Source organism: Lipophrys pholis, assembly GCF_963383615.2.
Source record: "Lipophrys pholis genome assembly, chromosome: 7".
NCBI lineage: Eukaryota > Metazoa > Chordata > Actinopteri > Blenniiformes > Blenniidae > Lipophrys > Lipophrys pholis.
This window is the reverse complement of record NC_137638.1, coordinates 14,234,671-14,259,434: the sequence shown is the minus strand read 5'-3', so window position 1 is coordinate 14,259,434 and position 24,764 is coordinate 14,234,671. Positions and strand designations below refer to the sequence as shown.

General features: G+C 40.9%; 1 protein-coding gene across 1 annotated transcript; it reads right to left on the bottom strand.

Moving 5' to 3' along the window:
• Nucleotides 1–101: 101 nt before the first annotated feature.
• Nucleotides 102–24,764, bottom strand: pgm5 (phosphoglucomutase 5). The gene is made up of 11 exons (XM_080468077.1): nt 24,234–24,764; nt 21,969–22,131; nt 21,677–21,823; nt 21,343–21,468; nt 21,044–21,234; nt 18,553–18,707; nt 10,737–10,852; nt 7,648–7,783; nt 6,386–6,569; nt 3,259–3,396; nt 102–1,025 (listed from the first exon to the last, which is right to left on the bottom strand). The coding sequence occupies exons 1-11, from the start codon at nt 24,489–24,491 to the stop codon at nt 936–938; spliced, it is 1,704 nt and encodes a 567-aa protein (XP_080324203.1). The 5' UTR covers nt 24,492–24,764; the 3' UTR covers nt 102–935.

The following is a 24,764-nucleotide window of genomic DNA, read 5'->3' as shown; positions in this document are numbered from 1 at the left end:
GTTTAATTAAAATCCAAAACTGCCTGAGGGCAACCTAGCTCACTCTGATGTATCTTTATTTGTTCCCATTAGACCTGTCCGATTCAATTAAAAACAGCACGCACTACACACAAAAAATGTTTATTGAGATTAAAAAAAAAAAGAAGAAGAAGTAATAACCTATTCAAATATGGGTATACAGCATTCCCAACTAACAAATTAAAGGAAAGAAATTTACCGATTTGTAAAAGTATTTCAGAATATGCCATTCTTCGTCGCCATACCTTTCATTACCGGAAGCCTTTTTTGCATAGATCCTGTCCTTTAGCAGTGGAACCCAGTGTGGCTACTCTCTCATTCTTTTACAGGACAAAAATATGCTTTAGTTACAGGTGATTTCACTTTGTCATATAAATAATGATGCAGTAACTGTTTGGTTCAGACTATGACTAAAGGATTAAACATGATTGTGATTGGTGCAAGAGGACAGTAAATGCAACATGAAAAAGTGGACACTGCTCTGTTACATAAAAACGGCATGGCGATATAAAAAAAAAAAGAAGGAACTTTGCTCTTTGGATTTTTTTCATTCAAAACAAGACAGAAACAAGACGTCTGCACATTTCTGTGTTGACAAAAGCTTTCATTGTTTGTCCAAGCGGTAATTAAATAGCCTCCCTGGTTTAGACACTAGATTTGCTCGTTTTTCATTTTCAGTGATGGACAATATCGAGAGAAACGTAACTTTCGCTGTTTAAAATGAAATTGTCTTCGGCAGTAAGCGTCTCATCGTGTAGAAAGGTACAACAATGTGGCCAAAGCTGCAGAGATAGTTCTTTAAACGTGAGATTTAGGTAACATAAAGTAAAGGACGATTTGAAGGTCATTCTCCTCTGTGCGAGCAGGTAGATGGGGCGTGTTGGGGCGTGCACGTCGGGGAGCGTCTTCCTGCTTGCTCATGTGATGACATTGGGTCCGCGGCGGCCGGTCCGCTCATGAACGTTAGAAATCTTCAAGGCAATGGCGATAAGGGGGCCGAGCACCACCTGCAGAAAGACCAAACCAACTCGTGAACCATTTCAAACGAAGACGACGAACCGAGATCCTGTGAAATCTCTGGGTTGTCTGGGATTCCTGTGTGCTCTAAAACAGGTACAATGAGTTTTAAACTTAAGTTTAATATGGTTTCAGCGGAAGTCAATGGTCACTGACAGTGTTTAGAAAAGAGTTTGGGTCCATCTATGACTGTTGTTTTCAAAGGGGGATTCTATATTAAATTTGAACATTTTCTGTCAAATTCTTGTTACAAAATGTGTATATTTTAATAAAATGATGAATAGTTTAACTTTTTGTCTTTTTCTTCATTATTAAGATTTATTCTCAGTTAATAAATGGAAGAATTCGTGCTGGGGACAAGACATCACACTGTCCTCCAAGCGAGGTTTGCTCCAAACTGTGAAAGTCATTGAGCTGTACCATGGATAAAAACCCAAGAGCTTGCAATCAGCTGGGCTGAGAACATTGAATTTAGGTTTTTTGAAAAGCAAAGAGAACACACTCTCAGTCTATGTTCAATATATTGGTGTTATGCTACTTTCCTGTAAAGAGATTTTCTTTGAATTGGTCTTTGTTTTGCTGTACATGGCAGCAAATCATACAAATTATATGACATTGGGGTCTAAAAAAGCTGAAAGATGAACAGATTAGATAACCTTGTTGGACCTTTGTCACCCAAGAGTTTTACAAACCGTGTCAACAAGCATTTTAGAGAGACTTTAACCTTGTTGATCGAGCATACTCAATCCACAGGAAGTGTGCAGGAGTGCTGACATTTTACAAGAAGAAGTGAGGAAGTGCTGATCCGCACCAAGGCCACTCAGAGTAATTAAACCAGATTAGAAACAACACAATATCTTGGAGTGACAATATTCCTACAAAATTTACAGGATGGGAAAAACACAAACTGGACATCAATCTAGTGAGCAGGAGCAGTGCCTGGATACATTTATTTTGCTTGCCTGGTTTGCACATGCCACTAACTTTGATGAAGAGTGTATATGAGGGCGCGACTGCATTGCACCGGGTTGTAGATGTAGTAAAACAGATTTTTAGTTTTGGTTTAAATCAGATTTGTTTGTTTCAAAGCACTCAAAGTAGATTTAATACAGCTAAATAAGCATGATGAATGATCTTTTAAATCCACAGGTTAAGACACAGGATGATTAAAAGCTTGTATTACTCATCAACCAGAGGTGACCTCAAATCCGCTTGCTGGGAATTTCTTTCTTCACTTCGATCTAATCTTTGAATTTGTGAAAACATTCATGCTGAATAAAAGCACAGATAATGAATAGCTAATAGGAAGAAGAAGTGCTGCTTCACGAGATTCTTGCATCTGCAAATGACAATGACCCACATGCATTAATGACGCTGAAATTCAAACCTAAAGTTATGTTCACATTAATATTCAAATGATTCTGCGTGCTGAAGACGTCTGATCGTCTGATCTAATATATGCAGCTTGAAAAAGTTGCATGATTACTTCATAGAACTTGAATGAGGCTTACAAGCCGTCACAGTTTCAGCTTTACAACCCCGAAGAAAATCCGTGGATCGAGTCCAGTCTTTGAGACTTTGTGTGCTTCCTCAACAAATGCAAATGCAAATACAAACACAAATACATGCGTTTGAGGTTAATTGGTGACTCTAAATTGATTGTTTCTACATGTGGTTGTCTGTCTCTCTCTGTTTGCTTTGTGATGGACTGGTAACCAGTCCGGGATGTACCTTGCCTTCATCCCTTTTGCAGCCCCGAATTAGATAAAGCAGAGTATAAGTGCATTACTCATGCCACATCCATACTTCCACAAGGACACTCGTTTTCTTCACCTCTCCTGGGACTAAAGATCAGTTGGTTTCAAAAGTTGCAAAGAATCGTGCAAAAAGATTTCATGATCAAGGGACGTGCTGTATTCGTCAGTTTGCTATAAGATAATAGAAACCACAACATTTAAACAACAACAGTTTCATAATTTTTTATAGCTCAAAACCTTCGGATTGTTCAATTTCATGTATCATTTATATCAAAAGTGGTAAATGTTTCTTTAAAGGGTTGAAAAAGTAATTACAAATGTAAAATATCCACAATAGCAAATATACAGTTTGTCACATTAAAGACCAAAACGGAACTGTTTCAAGGGGGGATTTTGATGCTGTGGTGTAAACAAATGCTAATACACAGAAACATAATAAGCGCACAGATAAACGATGTCTTTGTACCTGCGTCTCTCTGCTGTGTCTCTCGGGGTCTCTCTCAAAGCTCTCGGCATAAATGCGAATGGTGGCGCCCGTCCCTCCGCCGCTGCCGCTCATCCGAAACACAAGCCGGGAAGCATCACTGAAGACTATTCTTAAACCCTAGAAACACCAAAATATTTGCGTTATTGAAGAATTTCCACTTTTCCCAAGTATGTGATGATTCAGCTAATATCTTAAATCTTGAAATTATTACAAACATGTACCACAAGGTTAAATATCTGCAAAAATGCAAGTATTCAGTTCATGCAGTAAAGTAAAACTTACTTTTGATGATCAGCTGGGTTTAATACATTTTTGGGGGATAATTTGTTGATTACATAATCAATATAAGTGCCAGATACATTTGTAAATGATGTTTAATCCACATAACACATGAATATCTATCAATCCTGTCGGATTATGGGTAAAGATAAAGTGCATCCACCACAGGACAAACCAGACACACCAATAAATCTAAATTATAACTTTGGAATGTGGTAGGAAAACTGGAATACTTGGAGAAAACACACACACACGCAGGGGAATAATGCAAACCCCAAAGAGAAAGACTCCCAATCTCAACCCAGATATTCTTCCTGTGAGGTGAGAGCAATAACTACTATCAGTGCAGGCCAACGTTAATAGAAATCTGGTACTTCACACTGCAGTAATAGTAAGTAACCACTAGATGTCACTGTCATTATATGTTTTGAGTTCATTATGTACCGATGAAGTGTCACATTAAGTAATATATACTGCTGTAATTCTATTTCTTTCTAATAGGTTTGATGAAATATGAAAATAAGTCCATTTGTACCCTTGAGCATTGTATTCATTTGCTCATATAGCTGCTGTAATCATGCAGCATCCTGCGAATACAGAGAACACTTTGACTCCAAACCAAAGTGAATGATCATATCTCTAAAGACCTGTCGGGCCTCCAGTTTTAACTCTTAGAACAAGCCCCCAATATTTTCTTGGAAAACAGGATATCTCTGCACCAGGTAACCAACATCAAGTCCTGCTGGCTGACAGAAAGTTGATAAGAGTCTTTGACTAATGGATGTGTGATGACTCTTATCTGTCCGACATTCCACAGTGCCTTTCCTTCTCCCATCAGAGTAAAACACAAGCTTGGGAGTAGAGACAGCAGTGTGTTTTGAGAAAAAACAAGTAATAAAATGTCACCGCTGTTTTATTTTACACATACAGTACTCTCAGTAATTGTTACACTATCATATTATCACCTTGACGCTCTGCTGTAGCTGTTCAAAGCTCTGTTGTCAAAACATCCCTAACTCAGGCCAGAAAAAAGAACAACGTGTCTTAATAGTTCACAAGTGATGAGTGTTTCTCTGCAGTCATTACACGCAACAATTTTGTGGTCGAGTACAGAAAGAAAGTCAAGTGAGTACACTGCCTCACTACAACAATAGTCCTGTGCTTCACTTCAGTCTGATCGCCGGGAGCCTCTTTAAACCGTGACTCACTTTCTTCGTTTGGACGCCGTGGTACTACACTGGAAAGCTTACTCGCTTTCCTACTAATCTGACTACGGGGGGATGACATGTCAGAGTCCGGGTGAGGAGAGACGGCGATAATGAAAGGTGTCCGCCTGCACGGCTGTCTGTCTGTCTGAGAGTGTGTCAGCTCATCTCTAACAATAGAGGGGCAGTTATCAGCAGGCTGACTACTGCCTGTTAAAGACGCCCCCAGAGGAACGCATACCAGCAGGAGATGTTGTGTCTGTCTTTATCTGTAAATTAAAGTCAAATATCCAGCAATTTTCTTTTTTATATTAATTCATCTCAATAAGCTGTGTGAATTTTTGGAGCAGTTTGTCCATCCATGAACCTCTGTCAACTACATCTGGAACAAAGTTGGAGCAGTCCTACTAAAACAGTAACCCACAGATTCCAATTTCTGGACTTAATAGATTCATTAAAAAAAAGTTATTTCTACACAACTAACACATAAAGTTAACAATTTCAGGCATTTTTGAAGTTAAAAGTGATGATTGCTACCATAGAAGGGACCAAAAACATCTGGCCTTATGTATTTTTGTCAGTATTTTGACGATACTGTATTTTGATCTTCATGTCTTATAAGTTAAAGGTTTTTTTAAAAAAGCATTTGATAATTGAGTATATGTGGTTTAAATAAAAATATGTGGACATTCCACAATCCAATTGAAATTATGGGCACAAATCTATTAATTTGTTTTTTGTTTTTTTTTTACATTTACCAATACACTCCAAAAATAAATTCATTTTGGACGTGTTCTTGTTTCCTCTTACGGGGTGTGAGAGGATGATGCTGGTGCCTGACAGCTGGAGTGCTACAGTGGGAGCACGAGAGTTGGCAACAAGACACTTGTAATGCTGAAGTAAGCTGAAGAGACACAACTGGCCTGAGCTGAAGCTAAATTTACATGCTGATTCAACATTCTCTGTTATCTGTGTATTAATAAAAAAAAAGAATGCCATTACGCACTGATATCTTCATGATGTTGTTATTTATCACACCCATCCTACGAAAATATCCAGAAAGCACAGAGGAGTCTATTTATCTGGCAATGCAGAATTTTATTCAGTAGCCAACCACAAAAGGCTGCAATGCCTCTGAGTAAATCCCTCCAAAGCTTTGCCTTGTGTACTTGCGTGTGAATGTGTTTGAAACAGTGGGCCAATACCCCCCCCCCCCCCCATCCAGCACACTTGTAGTGGGCAGACTGCAAGTGAGACGACAGCTGATATAATTCTGTCCTGGGAGGAATGTGTGCAGTAATAACACTCACTGGGGCAACTGGGATGTTGAGGATTTGACAGTATTTTGGGGACGAGTGAGTAAGTGGCCGTGGACCCGCTTGTTTCCGTGGCAACACAGTGGAGTACTCACTAAAGAAAACATCCCTCCTTTATGCTGATAAGTAACACGAGGTGAAGTTGATTTAAGTTCCGAGCTCTAACACGTGAACATGGAGGTCGGCCGTGAGAGGGCGCGCACGTGTTCACACACGGACAACTGGATGGCTGTATAAAAAGGAAGGTTTGCGTGGTAGTAGATAGGGCAATACCCTGTGTCTATCGGCTTCTTTCCCCACACTGACCTGGTTTCGAACCACTGTCCCATCCACGGGGTCGATGTACTCGAAGTTGTCTGTCCTCTCCACACTGTACACGTGGTCTCCGACAGCAAACTTCTGGCTGGTGAAGGCTTTGTCTGACATTACTCCCTCCAGGTCCCTCATCAGATAAAAGGCCGCACGTGGGTCCAGACCTTCATAGTCAAACCTGGTAAATCAGACAAAAAAACCCTAGTATGAACACACTCGCACAGGTAATGAAACCATGACAGACTCCTATTCTTTGTGGCCTGCAAACCAATTTCCTCAAACACATATTTCTGTGGATGTTGATTTGATGAGTTTGACTTTACAGATAAGTGTTACTATGGAATCAGTCGATGTAAGTCTTTTATGTTGGAATGTAATGTAAAATACAGTAAGAAAGGCCTTTTCCTTTCTTTTTTTTAATTGAAACTTCAAATTAAAATGTCCTCTGAATGGATCTGGAATCAAATCTTGATCATGACAGGTGTTTTTTTTTTTTTTTTTTAAATCCAGTATAATTTAGAAAGACCTCATTAACTTAAGCGAAGCCAACTGATTGCTGCAACATGGCGTCAAATGAGTCCTAAAACGGCCGAGGAGAGCAGCTTTCTCATTTAACTGATTTATTTTTCCCTGAAGGGTGACAGATGTTTTTGTGTGACTAAGTGCTGAGGGGTCTGGTCGTTGGCCTGTCCTCCAGATATGTTCTGTGGGAAATGTGCATCATTTTAGCACAGCTCTCTGTGGGAATATGCAAAGCTGCAGCAACTATCAGTGGGAACATTGACTACCCTAACTGTCTCTGCCTTACACAGGGGAGAGGATAAAATAAGAACAAGTGACAGACAACCAGTAAAAGGGATCGGCGGCGTAATGGATGAAGGTGAAGACCTTCAAGATATTATAAATGGCAGATATGATAAACTGCAGCCACATTCAAGAGCTCCTCGCCTCATTGAGTTAATGATTGTATAAACAATCTACCACCAACTCGAACTTCAGCCAATCAGAACGAAGTGATCACAGTAAGAAGGCAAAAGTTCATTCTGGTCATCTGTTGTCACTCACAAACCAGAAATCAATGGTTTAGAGAAGGTAAGCCATCATCACATTTAAATCACTCGACACAATATGTCTGTTCCTTCATTTGGCCCACTATATTCCAGCAGCATCACCAGACATATTAAGGAAAGAAAGCATTATGACCAGGACAGACACGTTTGCTGAATGTATTTTAAAGGCACCGCGTCGCGTTGTACCTGCAGTAGTAGTTGCGTCCATACTTGGCCCAGTGTTCTCGGACAATCTGCTCCACACCTTGTTTCCTGGCCGCCATGATGGACAACCACATCAACACCGACCACAAACCGTCTTTCTCGCGAATGTGATCTGAACCTAGAAGAGACACACCAACAAACTTCAACTGAAACTCCAATGTGCCACGTGTCTAATGTGACTTTGGGGAATTTGTTCATCAGAAATTAGGATTCCATTCATCATGCAGAAATCTGAAACTTGACCATTAAAATAATATAAATGACTGGAATTGAGGAGCAGCTAAATTAACTCTGCAAGTAAAACTATTAAATAAAGCATCTTTTTTAAAGGATGGTAAAAACACAAGGCTCGCATTTGGAATAGGGTTTACTTTTCAACATCAAAATCTACATGAAATATATATTTTTAATGCATTTAAGATAATAAAACCTATGGAATTCAAATCTGTTGTAAACGTTTTTAAACACTAAGTAACGATACACTGATTCACATGTTGGTGCAAACGATTGTGCTCATCAGTACAGCTGGAATGTTCCCTGGTTACCTGCGGCTTTATACATTCTATAGAGTCCTCAGCCTCGTCATTACCTTTTGCTGTTTTGCTGCAGCCATCACGTTTTAATACAGAAATTGACCCCAATATTAGACATCGATGTAAAATGACCAGACTTATTCAGACTTATTTCCAGCAAAAATAGCCTGTCCTATATTGAATAGACTTGTTTTCTCTGTCGAATCAATACTACTGTTCAGTCAAACAAGGCCAGTTATTTTCTAGTTGCTCTTCTGTTGGTTTAGACAATCCTCCAATTATCACAAAAAGTGAGCATTTACCATGTTTGTTGTAATATATTGGAGTTGTGTTGATCTTCAGCAAAAAGATTAAATGAGCATGCAGCATTTTGTGAAGCTGAAAAAAAAGTTATAATTGAATAATTGGGCATTTCAATAATAAATCCAAAGACTGTCTTCACTATGCAGTGTACGAACCATATGCAACATTCAAACTCTCACAGGGGAGCCATCAGTCGGTTCTCAAAGACAGCTGCACGACAAAGTTTCATGTTGAAGCTCAGAACGTGTCGCTCATGTTTTAGTGTCGAGATGGAAAGTTGGGAATGGACTGAGCTGCTGGGAATCATGTTAAGATGCATCAGCAGGCCTGTTACACAACAAGTACAGGACACACAGTTCAATATTATCAATTTTTAAATGATAGTTTGAGTTTCTGTTTTAGTCCTCGTGTTATGTTTGGGAGGGGCGGCGCTGCTTTTGTTGTCATTGTGTGAAGCATTTCGAAATAAAAATTGATTGATTGATTGATTGATTGATTGATTGATTGATTGATTGATTGATTGATTGATTGATTGGTTGATTGATTGGTTGATTGGTTGATTGGTTGATTGGTTGATTGGTTGATTGGTTGATTGGTTGATTGGTTGATTGATAATGCTGGGAGAGGGGATTGAGGGCTCAAATGATGAAACAAAAAGAGATGATCTTTTCCTATTAATTTCACCTCATTTCAGCTCTGCTCTGCCATTTTACAGCCGGTTTGTGTGGATTTTGATAAATAAGGTTCATACAACTATTTAACTATGTTGTTTTTAATGTGAGCTCACTGACATGATGGAAAAATCTGCAGAAAGTTTGTTTGAAAACTAAGAATAATTGTGATCTAAGCAATATAGTTAACGCACATAATAGTCAGGCGAAGTGTGTGTGCATGCGTGCGTACGTGTGTGCGTGTAAAGCACAGGAGTGGTGCACAGCTCTGGTGATTTACTATGCGGGGCTCCCTCGGAGCTTTTTGCCTTACATGGATAGACAACGAGTACACTCCTGTAGTCTCTATGTTCTCTATCTCTGCTACTTGCCTTTTTCTCAACCTCGTCAATACTTCTCATATTTGGACTCTCTCATATGCTTCAGTCATCTCTACCACAAGGTTCTTTTCACATTGTAAAAATGTTTTGTTTCTCTTTTTTTCTTTTTGTCAACTCGGCCGTTGTTTTCTTTTATCATTTGAAAGATGTCTTTCTCTAGTAGGTATAATGATCAAGTCAAACAAGGAAGATAAAACAGAAATAATGAAAACAATGACTGAAGCACGATAAGATAGAAAAACTAACTGTGTGCAAGTATCAAAAGCAAATGCGTATCATTTATCCAGCGTTTATATTTTCTGACCATGTATGTGAGTGTCTGTGTTTGTCTTCATAGAAAGCACTGCTACTGGAGGCCGATCGGCATGTTGCAGTGATTCAGGGAGCCCCTGTCTCCTTTTATAGCAGAAGAATGGGGATTATTTACACATGCAGTCAGGGTCACTGCCCTCTCATCTATTAGACAACTCTGACTGGAGCTGCAGGACGCACAGCTCACAGCTACAGACCTGGAATAGACTGGAAGAGAAGAAGGATATTTTCACCATATTCAACTGTTGGATCTGGCCACTATCAAAATAATCCCATCAACGTTTTCCAACTGCAACATGAGACCTAAAAACGTCTAAGTTGGCGACATCACGAAGTAACATTACATAAGTGAGAAACATTATGACTCTGACGGTGATACGGGTGGGTTTTAAACAAAGCCTTGAGTCATTCAAATGCATTTTGTTGCTACATTTTTAGTCCACATGAGCTATTCACGTACAGAAACATGACAGCCATCATGCTTCCTTCACTGCTCCTATATTGTCTTTTCCCCTGATCTCTGTTACTCTTTTGCAATCCCTAATAGTGATGGTTTCTATAGACGTTCTCAGTGAATGTTCTATCTTTTCACCAGTTTTCTCCTCTCGCAGCGACAGCAGCAGCTGGCCAGCTCAGCCTTTAAGCGACGGCCTTGTTTGCCGGCACCTCAGCAACAGTTGCTGTTGAGGGGAGGGGATTTCTGCCTCACACTCCCACTCACATTTTCCGAGCCAGTCGAGGGACTTGAAACAGTGACCTCCCTCTCAGTAAATCTCCCAGGCTGTCCGTGCCTTGTATCCATTGTATTTTTGTATCTATACCAATCAGTGAGCACAAATCTCTCTTTATGAGCCGAGTTGTGAGTGTTGTACCTGTCCCAAAGCTCTCCTCCCCGCAGAGGGAACAACGCCCAGAGTCCATCAGGTTCCCAAAGTACCTCCAGCCTGTGGGAGTCTCATACAGCGCCAGTTTCAGGACTTTAGCTACCCTACAAACACAGAGAAGAGAAGAGAAGAGAAGAGAAGAGAAGAGAAGAGAAGAGAAGAGAAGAGAAGAGAAGAGAAGAGAAGAGACGAAAATCAAATCTCCTTTCCCAATTCTGTTAAAGAGTTAAGTTCATACAGAAATACTGTGACCTTTGAAATGAAGTGCACCAAATGCCGTATGACAAGTTTAATCTGCCAGCAGCTCATCTGACAACTTAATAAGGCAAAGGCAGGAAGAACAAAGCGAGCTAACCTTTTAGTCCAGGTTTGCTTTGAACCTGAGCCATGCAGCAGGAGAGGAGCGGAGGAAGTGTGGATATGTGTGAACAAACATGTGTATGTTGAGTTTGGGTCATGAGGACGGATAGAGTGCAAACCGTTGTATACGTGAGCGAAGAACTTACTTTAGGCAAGACAAGGCAAGGCAAGTCTATTTATTTAGTACCATTCAGACACAAGGCACTTAACAGTGTTTTACAAGGGAATAAAGGAAACTAATTATATTAATTAAAAAATAAATAAATACTACTTGCAGCCTCCACTATTTAATGTTTATTATTATCTCTTCTCAAGAGTTCTAAAGGATCATCTCACAAAGAAAAGCAATCTCCATGACCCCCAGTTTTTTTGCTGCTGTGCACCAGTGAGTCTGTTGTTCCCAGGGGAAATCCTGCCCCACACTCCGAGAAAGATCCAAAGGAACCGTCTCTTCCAAGATGTTGTGAAGTTACAACAATGTAACCATAATACAACATTTGATTTTAGATATGTGGATATGAGCATAGATAAATTAAATGAGAATACAGATAGTTTGTCTCTTCTGGGACTCTGACAGCTGCAATAGAACCGTAATCTGTCACTATTTTATGAAAGCTGTAGATAGTGAAACCCAAACCCAAATATCAATTTCAGTGTGTTTCAGTGTTTCTCATCATGTTATTGGAAGTGCACGTTGACCGTGGCTGAATTTACAACAGATGTGATCGACAAAACAGACGTGGTGGTTGCAAAATATCCTCCAGCCAAAGGCGAAACGTTGCTCCACTAACTCTTACTATTTAATCCAGTCTTTCTTCTCTCCACAATAGCATCAAAATTGTCCAGTGGCAGAGCCGATCTTACTGATCAGCTTGTCGTTGGCGCTGTACGTAAATCCACTGAACCACAGAGGACGCAGAAGATCTTAAGGAGAGACTTTTGTAAATTAAAAAAGTAGCAATAAGTTATGTGAAATCATCCTAAATGGAAGTGTATTTATTGGAATAAGCCATGTACTTCCTGTTGGTCACAAATCACTCACATTTCCTCAGTGATCAGTACCTTCTTCACTCCGTATCTTCACATCAATGAAAGAGATGTTGCTTCCGCAGAAACTAACATGTCAGTCTCAGATGCTTCTGAAGTTGAACATTGTGGGAATTCACACTGAATTATATGTGGACTGTGGGTGGGCTTCAGTGGTTTTAAGCATTGGTGTACAAGTTCACATCATCACCATGTACATAAATAAACCCCACAATGCCCTGCACAGCTGTTTATATGAGGAGGGGATAAATTACCAAATAAGAGTAAACCAACTGTATTCCCTTCTGGGGAAGCAAGTGCTGGAACGGAAAGCCTGGCATTCCTAAAAAAAAAACCCCAAAACAAAACAAAACAAAAAAACTTGGCAGTCTGATGAGTTTCAGACATTTTGAATGGCACGTTGCTTTCCAACACAAGCACAGGAAGCGACCCTGGTAGCACTCAGTTTTCAAACAACCGCAAATGCTTTTGTTCAGTTGTGTTTCTGTCAACCAGCAGAGTTCAAATTGACTTTAATGTCTATCAAGATGGAAATGATACTGGGAGTGAAGGTTGTGAAATATGAGAACAGCGAGTCCAGCGAACACTTTTCCGAGCTCATAAAAACGGCATCGTTTTGGCGTCATGGCTTTAACTTTTTGGCCACCACTGCCTGAGGGGATTTCTGACGAGGTACAAGATAATCTATTAATTAGACAGTGATTAAAAGTACATGGGGAAGCTGTGTGATTCAAAATCTGTTCTGTTTCTGGGATAATGTTTACACTCTTCCAAATACACACTCTTGTGCAAAGGTTTAAGCATGTCACAAACCACTGCTACTATTCCTTTTGCAACAAGAATGCATCTGACTGGACCCTGACTTACTCCCATTGGTATAATAAGTCACACTAAATACTGATTTATCTTTTGTTTGCTCACTTTGCATCTTTGCATTGTGTAAAGTGAATGAACAATTAAGCATTTTCAATTTGTAACATTATTTTACTCATGTTGCAACCCAACGTGTGTATGTGACCAGTTATCTGTGAGGACCTACAGGCCAATAATGGATATCTATTTCAGATTACAAAAACAAAATGGGTGAAAACCCAGTGGCGGACCGTCAGGGCCTGCAAGGCCTTCTCTGCAAACCTAAGAAAAATATCGGAATCACAGACTGAAGTTGATTATATTTTGTCCACGACTACTGCTTAAATAATTCCAAATGATATGTCCGCTTCCTCTCACAGCTTCTCCACTGTCTGCGCTGCTTCCAGACGTCGACTTCCATATAAAAGCTTTTAACCAATCACATTTCAGCCATCACCTGTTGCCAGGTTGAAGAAATCTGCCTGAAGCCTTCAGATTCAATTCTGCAGGCGTCTGCAGAGTAAAACAAGTGTCGGTGACGCTGCTGCTTCAACCAATCAGATTTTGATATTGGTGACTAGGGTGACGTCAGCATATTCAAGCCCTCTGATTGGATCGTCAGAGAGTTCTCGCTCGCTGCATCTGTAGCAAGCTGAATTAACCAAAATATAATTGTGTTGATTTAATAGCGGTTTTGGCAACCTACATTGGCTAAAGGAGAAGATAAAGAGATTTGGTTGCAGATTTATTATCAAAACCATTTTCAAGCGGGACTTTTCCAAGATGTCTTTGAACGCACCGCGGCACTCCAAGTGCATGGAGCAATTTACTTGCACTCACTACTACTTCCTTGGCAGGATTCAGGATTATGTTATTTGCCATTATATTATTTCCAAGACCACGAAAAGCTGAAGTTTGCCACCCTCCTCGACCGCCACAAGTTTTGGGACCAGCAGCCGCTTCTTTATGCAGCTGCAGCAGAAGGAGAGACGTGAATTCCGGATTTCTTTCATCGTCATAAACAGTTTTCATCATAAAGTGTCTTCACCCCGGGACGGAAAAAAACAGCAAGGTCCACCACTGGTCATAAAGGTATTTATTCTGGCTACAAGAGTATCTATCTGTAATGCAAAGGCTTTATTATACTGGTACATGGTAACATGTTTTTTTGTAGCCATAAAAAGGTTCTTGAGGGGTGGATTGACTCAGACCAGCACTAGTGAAGGTTGGCCTGCCATTGTGAAAATGTGTTGCAAATGTGTTTGACAGCAATTCAACACTGCCTGTTGGATTAATCTGTGGGATACCAGCAAAATACTTGCAGGTACAAGTATTCTATGTTGCATAGGTTAAAAAAAAATAAAATAAAAAAAAAAGTCAATATTTGGTTTAACTCGGGTGTTTTACAAGTGCACAAGAATCAATTTATTTTCCTGGAATTTGAGGGCCTGAAACAGGTCAACTCGGCACCAAACTCAAATGACGGATTAAAACACTTGAAGGGATTTGGAGCAGGTCTGAGCTTTGAATAATTTGGATGTTTTACCCACATAAGGCTGAACTTTAGAGAGAAATGTCAAAACAGGCTCAGGTACAGCACGTGTGCGTTTCATCGTCTTGGCTTGTTCTGATGTTCACACCGATGGAATTTGGCCTTATAAAGAACACACTAATCAGCCAGCATCACTTTAGCAGATTTTGTGATATCTCTTAATCACAGTGAGATTTTACTTTGTTTTAGCTTTGAATTTAAAATATACCCGCATGTTTTTATATTTCACCGGCCCATCTGAAGGAAACTCAGTCTGGATTTAAATGCCATGCTTTATAAAAAACACCTTTCTGGCATCAGGTCAAAAAAACTGTTTTTCTTTGACTTCCCAAAGCCATGTCAAAAATCTATTTATTTCTATAAATAATATTACACTGGGGGAAAGTCTGCCTGCGTCAGAATTTGTCTTGGCTAAATATTACATCTTCCTTCCAATAAAAACATTGCATAATACAACATGAAAGCTGCATTTTAGAGGGTTTTTATTTGTATTAATTACACTCTTTGTCATTTTAGGCTGAGAAATTAAACTGTTTGGAGGCTTTGGAAACAAAACAAAGAGACGCTGGAAACACTGCGTACATCTCAAACAAAACTTATCTGGTATGGTCTTATCAGGATTGGGTATTAGATTGAAAAAAAATAAAGTCTTAAAGTAACTTATGAAGCCTGCCCTGGAAATAGACAGTACATTTATTTATTTGTTTTGACCCCTATTGATTATGCAACACTTCCATAAAAATGGTAAAAACACAGTTATGAAGTGTGTTTTCACCACTTTACCTCTATGGAATTTACACTGGTAGTCAAATTCACCCATTTACGTGCACACTCATACGCCAGTAGTGACGACTTCCATGCAAAGTGCTCAAAGAGCCGTTTCAGGGTCTTTCAATCCCCGGACTCAATAGCAAGAAAATGAACTCACAGAGATCCTCAGAATAATGCTTTGCCACAGCAGTCATTAAAATCATTAAAACAGAAGTTATAGTTCAACATTCAACCTTGGATCTCTCTTTGGATCTCGTCCTATACCTGGAAATACTGAGGAGCAGCACATTTCCCTCACAAAGTGTGACTTCCTTTCCTATCAACCTTCACTTGTGCGTGTGTGTTTGCAGAGGTACAATAGAGGCGCCTTCCTTAGTTCATGCAACAGAACACCTGTGGCTCTCGCCTCCCGTCCATCCAAATCCATCTGAACAAAATTCTAATCTCTTTCTCTCTCTTGTTTTTCCCTGTGGACACACACACACACACACACACACACACACACACACACACACACACACACACACACACACACACACACACACACACACACACACACACACACACACACACACACACACACACACACACACACACACACACATAAAGCACCATAACATTCATCAAGGCTTTTATAACACAGTGGACTATACATAAACACACAGCAGGGAAGGTTTCTCAGTCTAAACAGTCAGCAAACCGAAACACACAGACACACACATGCGCACACATGCACTCTCTCTCTCTTTCTCTCTCTCGCTCTCTCTCTCTCTCTCCAAAAAAGACCGACACTTGGGCGAGCTCCAGAGTCCAACATCATCACTCACGACTTCAGCGCTTCCTGGAGCTTGTCAAAGGCATGCAGCCATGTACATTGGTGTCGTGTTGGGAGCTGAAGTGGCAGTAGTGCAGCAAAGAGTGAAACAAAGTGACCCTGTTCTGCTGCAGTGTCAGTGTTTATGAGAGGAGTTTGGTGTGTCATTAACACATAACAAGGAAAAACAAGTTATATAATGAAGTTTATTTCTGACAAAGCTCTCTGAGAAACGCGGTCTGCAATATTATTCTTGGCCTAGAAAATAACTTTCAACTTCAAACTGCATGAATGTTATCAATACAAAAACTGAACAAATACACACAGATAAATCAAATATAGATTTAGCAGTTTTTAATGTAGAGTCTGCTCTGTCAGCGATAAGAGTGTGTGCTGCAGGAGACGTCCATGCCTCGGGGGTTATGGTGGTGTGTGGGGCATGTGACATTTGTATCTCAGGTCACACAAAGTGTATGTGAGTGTGTGTGAGTGTGTTTGTCTGATAAAATGACCCATCGTCCGCGAACTTCCAAGCAAGCTCTTTCAGTGCGATCATTACGGGTCGACATCATAAGACGCAGCCCGGGGCATCACCAAGTGTGTGTGTGTGTGTGTGTGTGTGTGTGTGTGTGTGTGTGTGTGTGTGTGTGTGTGTGTGTGTGTGTGTGTGTGTGTGTGTGTGTGTGAAGGCGTCCATCCCCTCATAAATGGAAATAACTGATAATTCTGTGTCACATCTCTAAGCAGCGTTCATAACCGTAAAACCAAGAGGGATCAGAACAGGCAATGAAGTCACTTCCTAAATACATGCCAGTTTTTACAAACGTACACACACACACACACACACACACACACACACACACACACACACACACACACACACACACACACACACACCACCCCGGCCTAGGATTTTTTATCCGATTATGGAAATTCATTACTGCCATTATTACAACTGTGTATGAGAATCCAACACACTGTTGAATTGAAACCGTTGCACTGGCTAGCGGTCATACACACACCCACACACATAATCACCATTCATTCATACAAATTTTCTAAACTCTTTGCACATTTTTCATCTCTGACAATGAAAATGATTGTGTACAGGGAACCAACATGATAATAGTGCTTGTTTATTGGCATACTAAGATGTTTTAAATGACCATAGTTAATTGAAATAACGGTCTGCTCAGTGGTGAAAACAACAACAACACAGTGAGAGAAAGTCAAGCGAGGTCGAAGTACATGTACAGTTGGTGATACAGAGAAAAACAGGCATAGGGATAAAAATCCTGTGTTTTGCAAATTTATGACAATTTGTCATTGAAGGCTTTCATTTTGGACCTATTGTTAATTGTGCATCTACTGCTCATAATCACACCATATAATAAAATTCTGTACTGAATTACCTCAAAATGAAATTAGTTTTAAAAGATGGTCATAGCTAATTATATACAGTCCAGCCACGTTTATAGCCGTTTTCTTAGATTACAATTTAGGTTTTTTGTAACTCAAAAATGAGATTCAAGTTCAATTCTGAGCCGTGGTGTGGATGATAAGCAAGCGTTTAAGAAGCAGTTTGAAAAACAATAGTTATTGAGTGCATAGGTGTGTTTATCTTCACATGACTTATTTAAGTTGAAAGATTTGACAAGCAAGTATCTGTAGTTCTTCTTATGTGAAGGGTGTGAGTATTTTTGCCACCTCGGGTGTCTTTTTTGCCACATCCTAAGGCAGAATTATATATGTGTTTATAAAGGTTTATTTGATTAAAGGTAGGTTAAAAGAAAGATGTTATCAGAGGTCAAATTAAAAAATTTTATTTAATTGACTTCTTCGCTACTCACAAATTACAGAATTGAAAAAGTTTCTTTAACGGTAAAATTCTGTGTCACAATACGAATATGAAATTTGAGGGTTCATGTTGACACAGTTTATAGAATAAACTTACAGAAAATCACAACGGTTCTATTCTGTTTCAATTATTTTACCCTTGAACTTCAATGTTGATGCTCCAGTATGGTGCTATGCTGGGATATCTCTGACTGGAACAATGTTAATGGAGAGGAGGACTCCAAGCTACGATCACATCCGCTCCTTGGCTTCAGTCTTACATAACAGACAATATTTATAGGCAGTGAGTAAACATGTGCGTTTATGTGGGACATGGGCGTGAATATGATCTCACGGTGTTATTCGGAGAGGGAGTCGTCCCTCTCTGGAGACAAGGCTGCTGCACAGGTTTGTGGTGTGACAGGACTGCTTGGATCTGCTGTGTGTGTGCGTGTGTGTGTGTGTGTGTGTGTGTGTGTGTGTGTGTGTGTGTGTGTGTGTGTGTGTGTGTGTGTGTGTGTGTGTGTGTGTGTGTGTGTGTGTGTGTGTGTGTGTGTGTGTGTGTGTTGTACCTGTCAAGGGCAGCACTAGTGGCCATGCTCCTCGCAAAGCCTTTGACGCCATGCTGTCTGAAGTAGGGGATGGTGGAAAGGTTAGCAGCCAAGATGGCCACCGAGTCCGCTGGGTTTACAAAGAAGCCATTCTCTCCCAGGATCATGTACCGGTCCTGAAGACATCACAAAGTCAAATCAGTTTTGCATAGTTTATGATAGTTGCTTTCACCCCAGTGTGTCATAGATCTGCCTTTACACAGCGACAAACATAGCCACTGTGGATTATTTAGAACTGATCCAGCACACACTATCCTGCAGCTATGCTTACTGTAATATTACTAATGTATACTAATACTCACTCTCTCACCAAATGAGTATAAAATCACAGCTGAAAATAGACTGCTCCAAATGTACTATAACGGTCCGTAGGAACTATCTGGACACACAGTGGTGGAGTCAGTGACACTCTTGCTTCAAAGTGAGAATATTCCATATTGCAGGTTTGATACTTCTGTGTGGAGTTTGCATGTTCTCCTTGCATCTTCCCACAATCCCAATCAGTATGTGGTTAGTGAGTGACTCTAAATTGCCCATGTGTGTCTGTGTGTGATTGTCTGTGTCTTTGTGTTTGTCGTGTGACGGACTGTTGTGTCCAGGTTGTGGCCCTGCTTTCAGAATGGATGGAATAATAATTTGTGAAGGACACTGATGAATAAATACAGCCTTGTTTTTGTTGGATTGTTGGCAGCAAACACATGCCATATGTCAAAAGAGTGTTTTTCCAACGAACATCATTACCGTTCAGAGTTTGTAACTCAAGATAGAATCATTGACCCACCGGGAGTCTATCCACTGGTGGTAATGACTGTGGAGATAGTGATCCTGATGAGGGACACGGAGCAGATATGACGTAATTCTCCTGATGATAACTAATTCTGTGTGTGTGTGTGTGTGTGTGTGTGTGTGTGTGTGTGTGTGTGTGTGTGTGTGTGTGTGTGTGTGTGTGTGTGTGTGTGTGTGTGTGTGTGTGTGTGTGTGTGTGTGTGTGTGTGTTGGATGACACTGGAAAAAGTGAGCCGCTAGTTGGAACATGGTGGATCATCAGTATTTCTCCCCCACTGACTTCCTCTGTTCTATCAATACACAAACAAAAACAAACACAAGTCAATAAGTCGCTCTCTGGTATCTATGGGCGGAGTGTAAATAATTTGGATTTAGTCGTCTGCTTTGACATGATTATTTGAATGTATTAAATTGTTACGTATCATATTCAGTGTTTTTGTTCATTCAGTAAATGGCATCATTCCAATCAGGTTTTACCGAGCACATGCTCTTTTTTTTTTTATATATATATACATGCTAAATGTGAGCATCATTACACATAGAATGGTGAAAAACGTGTAAATAACCTCCAAATATCAAATCGAATATGAGTCTTGGAATGTAATGAGTTAAATGCAGAGCAGTCATTTCCCCAAGAGGATCAATAAAGTCTGCATTGTTCTTCTTCTTCCAGCCGTGATCGTATCATTGCAAGTTGGAAAACAGTACAGATGCATTCAAAGAGGTCGTTCTTGGACTGGCGCTCTCAAGGTATAAATGATAACATTACGCCATAATTCCATTTACAGGAACACTGTAACTTTAAAGCCACGGGCAACATATTAGAGCTGAAAGTACAAGTCATAAAAAGTACAAATCTACAAAAACACCATTTGAACATAGTTTATGCTGACATGTCAAACTGCACATGGCCGCAATGAAATTCAGTACCCTGAGTCAGAGCTCAGGGTACTGAACTGGTTTGGTTTTGTTGTTGTTTTTTTTGTGGAGTGTAAATGGTTACAGACTTGTTTATTTATTTAATTATTCCAGATTAATGTCATAAGGGTAAACTCAGGACAGTTTCAAAGATATGGACTTCGAAGATGTGGTCGTTATGTCGCCCTCAGCAAAGCAATACAAACAGTTTTGTTAAAAACTCTTCTTCCCGTTTCACCAGTAATAATGTTTTCCTGTAGTTTTGTCCTGATGGCGCTTTCCTCTAAAGGGATTGTTACTCCCGCTTCCCCTATTTGAATGAAATGAAGACTTTTTTGGTCATATTGGTAAGACTCAGGTCTTACGCTAATGCTCCATGGGATACTTCTACTGGTAAATTGATTTCACCGATATAGGGCTGTTCCACTGCTTGAGCACTTTACATTGTTTATCACGTTGCCATGCAAGGTGCTCAGTCCATCCCTTGGAATCAATTTGGGGTTCAGTGTCTTCCTCAAGGACACTTTGACAAGTGGACAGATAGAGAATCGAACCAGCCGCTCTACCAACCGAGCCACAGCCGGCCCCTAATAACAACTATATAAATGTTCAAATGAGTTTGTCTTTTTCAAATGCGTCTCCCAACAGTTGAGGAAACACTGAGTGATCTGAGAGGAGCTGCTCACACTAATCTGACACACAGTTCCTAGTAAAGTAAATATAGCATGACTGATAGGAGATGCATTACCCCATCTGCATCAAATGCAGCTCCAAAGCCAAACTCTCCCCCCTTCATGGCATCAACCAGGGAGGTGGCGTAGACAAGGTTTGGCTCCGGAGGCCGGCCACCAAAGTCCTCCAGAGGGACGCTGTTGACAGCAGAGTTAGCGGGGGCTCCCAACTCATCGCACATGATCCTACGCACGTAGGGGCCCATCACTGTAACACACACAGAAAGGAGGCGACAGGATAAGACGCTGGAAGAGATATAAACCAAATGTCCCCAATCTAAACAAGAGTGTTTATACATGGTCAGAGGAAGCTTACCTCCGCTCATGGCGTCTATGTGGATCTTTAGCTGATTTGGTCCTGTGAGAAGACTTTTGATGGAGGGGAAGTCAAAGATGGTTCTCAGAAGTTGTAGATACACATCAACTGAGTCTACAATCTCCACTGGAAACACACAAGGGAAACAAATGATGCTGGATAACAATATGGTGGTTTATATGAAATAATCCATTTTGGAAATAGGGCTTGGAAAAAATACCAGTATAGAGATAATGAAACATTATATCCCACATATGAGAGATATGTTTATATAAACCTGATGGATTCAGAATGCTATAGTAAAATTGTGATGCAGTATATGTGGCGGATGTACCTCTGAAAGGTTTGAACTTGTTCTCAAGGTCAAACTCCTGCCTTCCCAGCCTGGACAGGTCAATCCGGAGATCTGGACAGATGGCGTACTCCTCAAGAGTCTTGCTCACCTGGTGGATCCTGTCCATCACCGTGTCTGGAGACGGGCCTGACACACATAGACACAAAGGTATTTATGTATATTTGAAAATGCAATCTACACTAACATAACAGTTTTCCAGATGGTCTCCAAACTGAAACAGAAGGTGCTACAAAATTTTAAAAATTGGAAAATAATCTCTTTCAGCCATTACCTCCGTTTGCCACATTAAATTTGATTCCAAAGTCTCCTCCAGGACCTCCAGGGTTGTGACTCGCAGTGAGAATAATCCCACCGATGGCCTTGATCTTCCTGATGATGCAGGAAACGGCCGGGGTGGACAGGAGGCCATTATGACCGATTACCAGGCGACCAATCTGCAGAGCGGCAAAATCAGCTGAACATCAGTGCAGGAAGTTACTGACTCCAGTGTCGCTTTTCTTTTTTTTCCGGTGTTAGTTATAAATAAGACAGAAAGCCGTCCTGGCCCAAGGTTTCCTAACGTTCTACTGCTGACTAATTGACTGCCTGCTTTAAAAAGCAAGTGCTCTGCCCCAAGAGGGTGCCCAAATAACCACGCTGCACTCACTATTTATACATTGTACGCTACATTTAAAGTGGTAATACCTCTAGTATCCCATAATTCCCCTGCATATCAGCTCATCGAAATAAAAAGGTGTCCTCACTGGTGAGGAATTTATTCTACTGACATCAGCGTATCCTCCTAACATCCTGGATGGTGCATGTTTTTCAGAGTGGAGAAGAGGGAAAACCCAAAGTAGTATGATCTGTTTTCTAATCAGTGGCCAGTACACGCAAGGGCTCCCACTATTTTTTTGGTTGTCTGCCATATTAGGCAGGGGATCTCCAACGAGAGAGAGAGAGAGAGAGAGAGAGAGAGAGAGAGAGAGAGAGAGAGAGAGAGAGAGAGAGAGAGATGAGGTATGAGCACGGTGGTGATGGTGGTGCAAGCAAGACGTAGGCAGGAAAATAAGAGCAGGATGGATGGAAGTGCTGATAAGGCTGACATCAAGAGACATTTGGCTGGGCCAGCAGGGGAAAAAAAAAAAAAAAAGGCCTGATCTCAAAAACAAATTGTATTCCCCTCAGATTTTCCTTTGGATCCTGACCAAGCTAATCACTGAGATCTCACAGCAGGCGTTTTGAAAGTGTTGGGAATTTCCTCAGCTCTGTCACTCTCTGCCCGGATATTGGCTGTTGACAAATTGAGTTCAGACACATTTTTTAGATTGACGACGAGTTTCTTATGTGTTAAAATTCGACAGTTGTAATGGTAAATGTAAATGGATGGTAAATGGATTTCACTTCTATAGCTTTTCCACCATGTGAGCAGCCCACAAAGAGCGTTACACTGTTAATCACATTCAACCATTCACACACCAATGGAGGCAGCTGCCATGCAAGGACCTCAGTTCATCAGTGGGAGCAGTTTGGGAGTCAGTGTCCTGCTCAAGGACACATCAACATGTGGACGGCTGGTGGGGATGAGGATCAAACCTGTGACCACTCTACCAACAGAGTATCAGCTGCCCCAGCAATATTGAACATACAGTTTTATTTAATTGTCTGTCTTAGAAGATGAGTAAAGTATCAACTGTAGTACCAACATAATAATTCCTTCTGACTGTAATATTCCCACCTGGGTAAATTCTTGTTTGAGCTGAGTATGTTCCCTTTCCTGTCACCTCTTGTACAAAGGTTTTAGCCCATTGCTTTTACTTCAGGGCCATAATCTGATTGAACAAGTGAAATGGAAAAGTGCAATAACTCACTGTTGTATGCTAAATTACTGTTTTTATAGCCTATATCTGACGGTTGTATGTATATCATTGTTCTCTTTTTCAACTTTCCACATTTTTATATATTTATACTGAGGTTCAAGCACAGACTGTACTTGGAATTTCATTGTTTTTAAACAATGACAATAAAGACTATTCTGATTCTGATTCTGAGTTTATCATTAATGCACACCTGATTTGTCATTTTTCAGTGGACATTGTTTCAATAAGCAAAGCTTGAAGATGTGAAGACTTGTGACTTTTTGAAAAGAAGCTAATCAAGGCAAATAAAATACTTGGCCAATCACAAGCATTTCTAGTGGAATTCAGGTTTAGATTGTGATGGCTGCCATCATATTGACCCTGCCACAGCTTCACCAGAAAAACTATAGACACTTTCAGAAACTTTCTCAACAAACTTAGTGATTGTCCACATAAGTGACATGCAATTATGCTCTGCAGATGTGCTTCTTTGTCATCCAGTCCAGGCATATTTAAAATAGACAGATAGAATATCATTATTAGCCTGTAAAAGATTTTCTTTTAAATTGGATCAAAGTTGTCTGACTTTTGTAGAGGGACTGAAACATGCATGGCAGGGCGTGTGGCTGCAGAGGCAGGAGGGTCTCAGTCTCTCTGCCTGCAGAAACAGGGGGGGTCGCCCCCTGCTGCCTTCTTACCCCGTTGGCAGCTGCCATCTGCACGATCACCTCTATGGCAGCGCGGCTGAAGTAGCGGCCGTCGCTGCCGACCACCATGGTGCAGCCCTGCCGGTCCCGCAGGTCGATGGAGGACAACAGGCTCTGGATGTAGTTCTGCAGGTAGTTCTTCTTCCCCTCAAACACGGCAGTCTTCCTCCGCAGCCCGCTGGTTCCGGGCCGCTGGTCCTCGAAGGGGGCGGTCTGCACCGTCAGCACCGGGATGGGGCTCGTCTCCATCCTCCTCGTCGGGAGGACGCCGATCAAACGACCTCGAGACCGGTCTGGAAGTGTCTACCGGCGGTGTAACAGCACGGATTAACCGGGGAGATGATGCAGTGACCTGGCAGAGTAAAGTAGGGTCACCTCAGTCCGTCCAGTGACTTTAAAAGTCCTTCTCACAAGTGCGCGCAATGAAGGAAAACACTGGATGACACGACGTGTGGCGCTGCATCCCTCAACACTGACCGAGCTCAACATGCACCAAACTCTCCTCTGCTGCTGGACAACTCC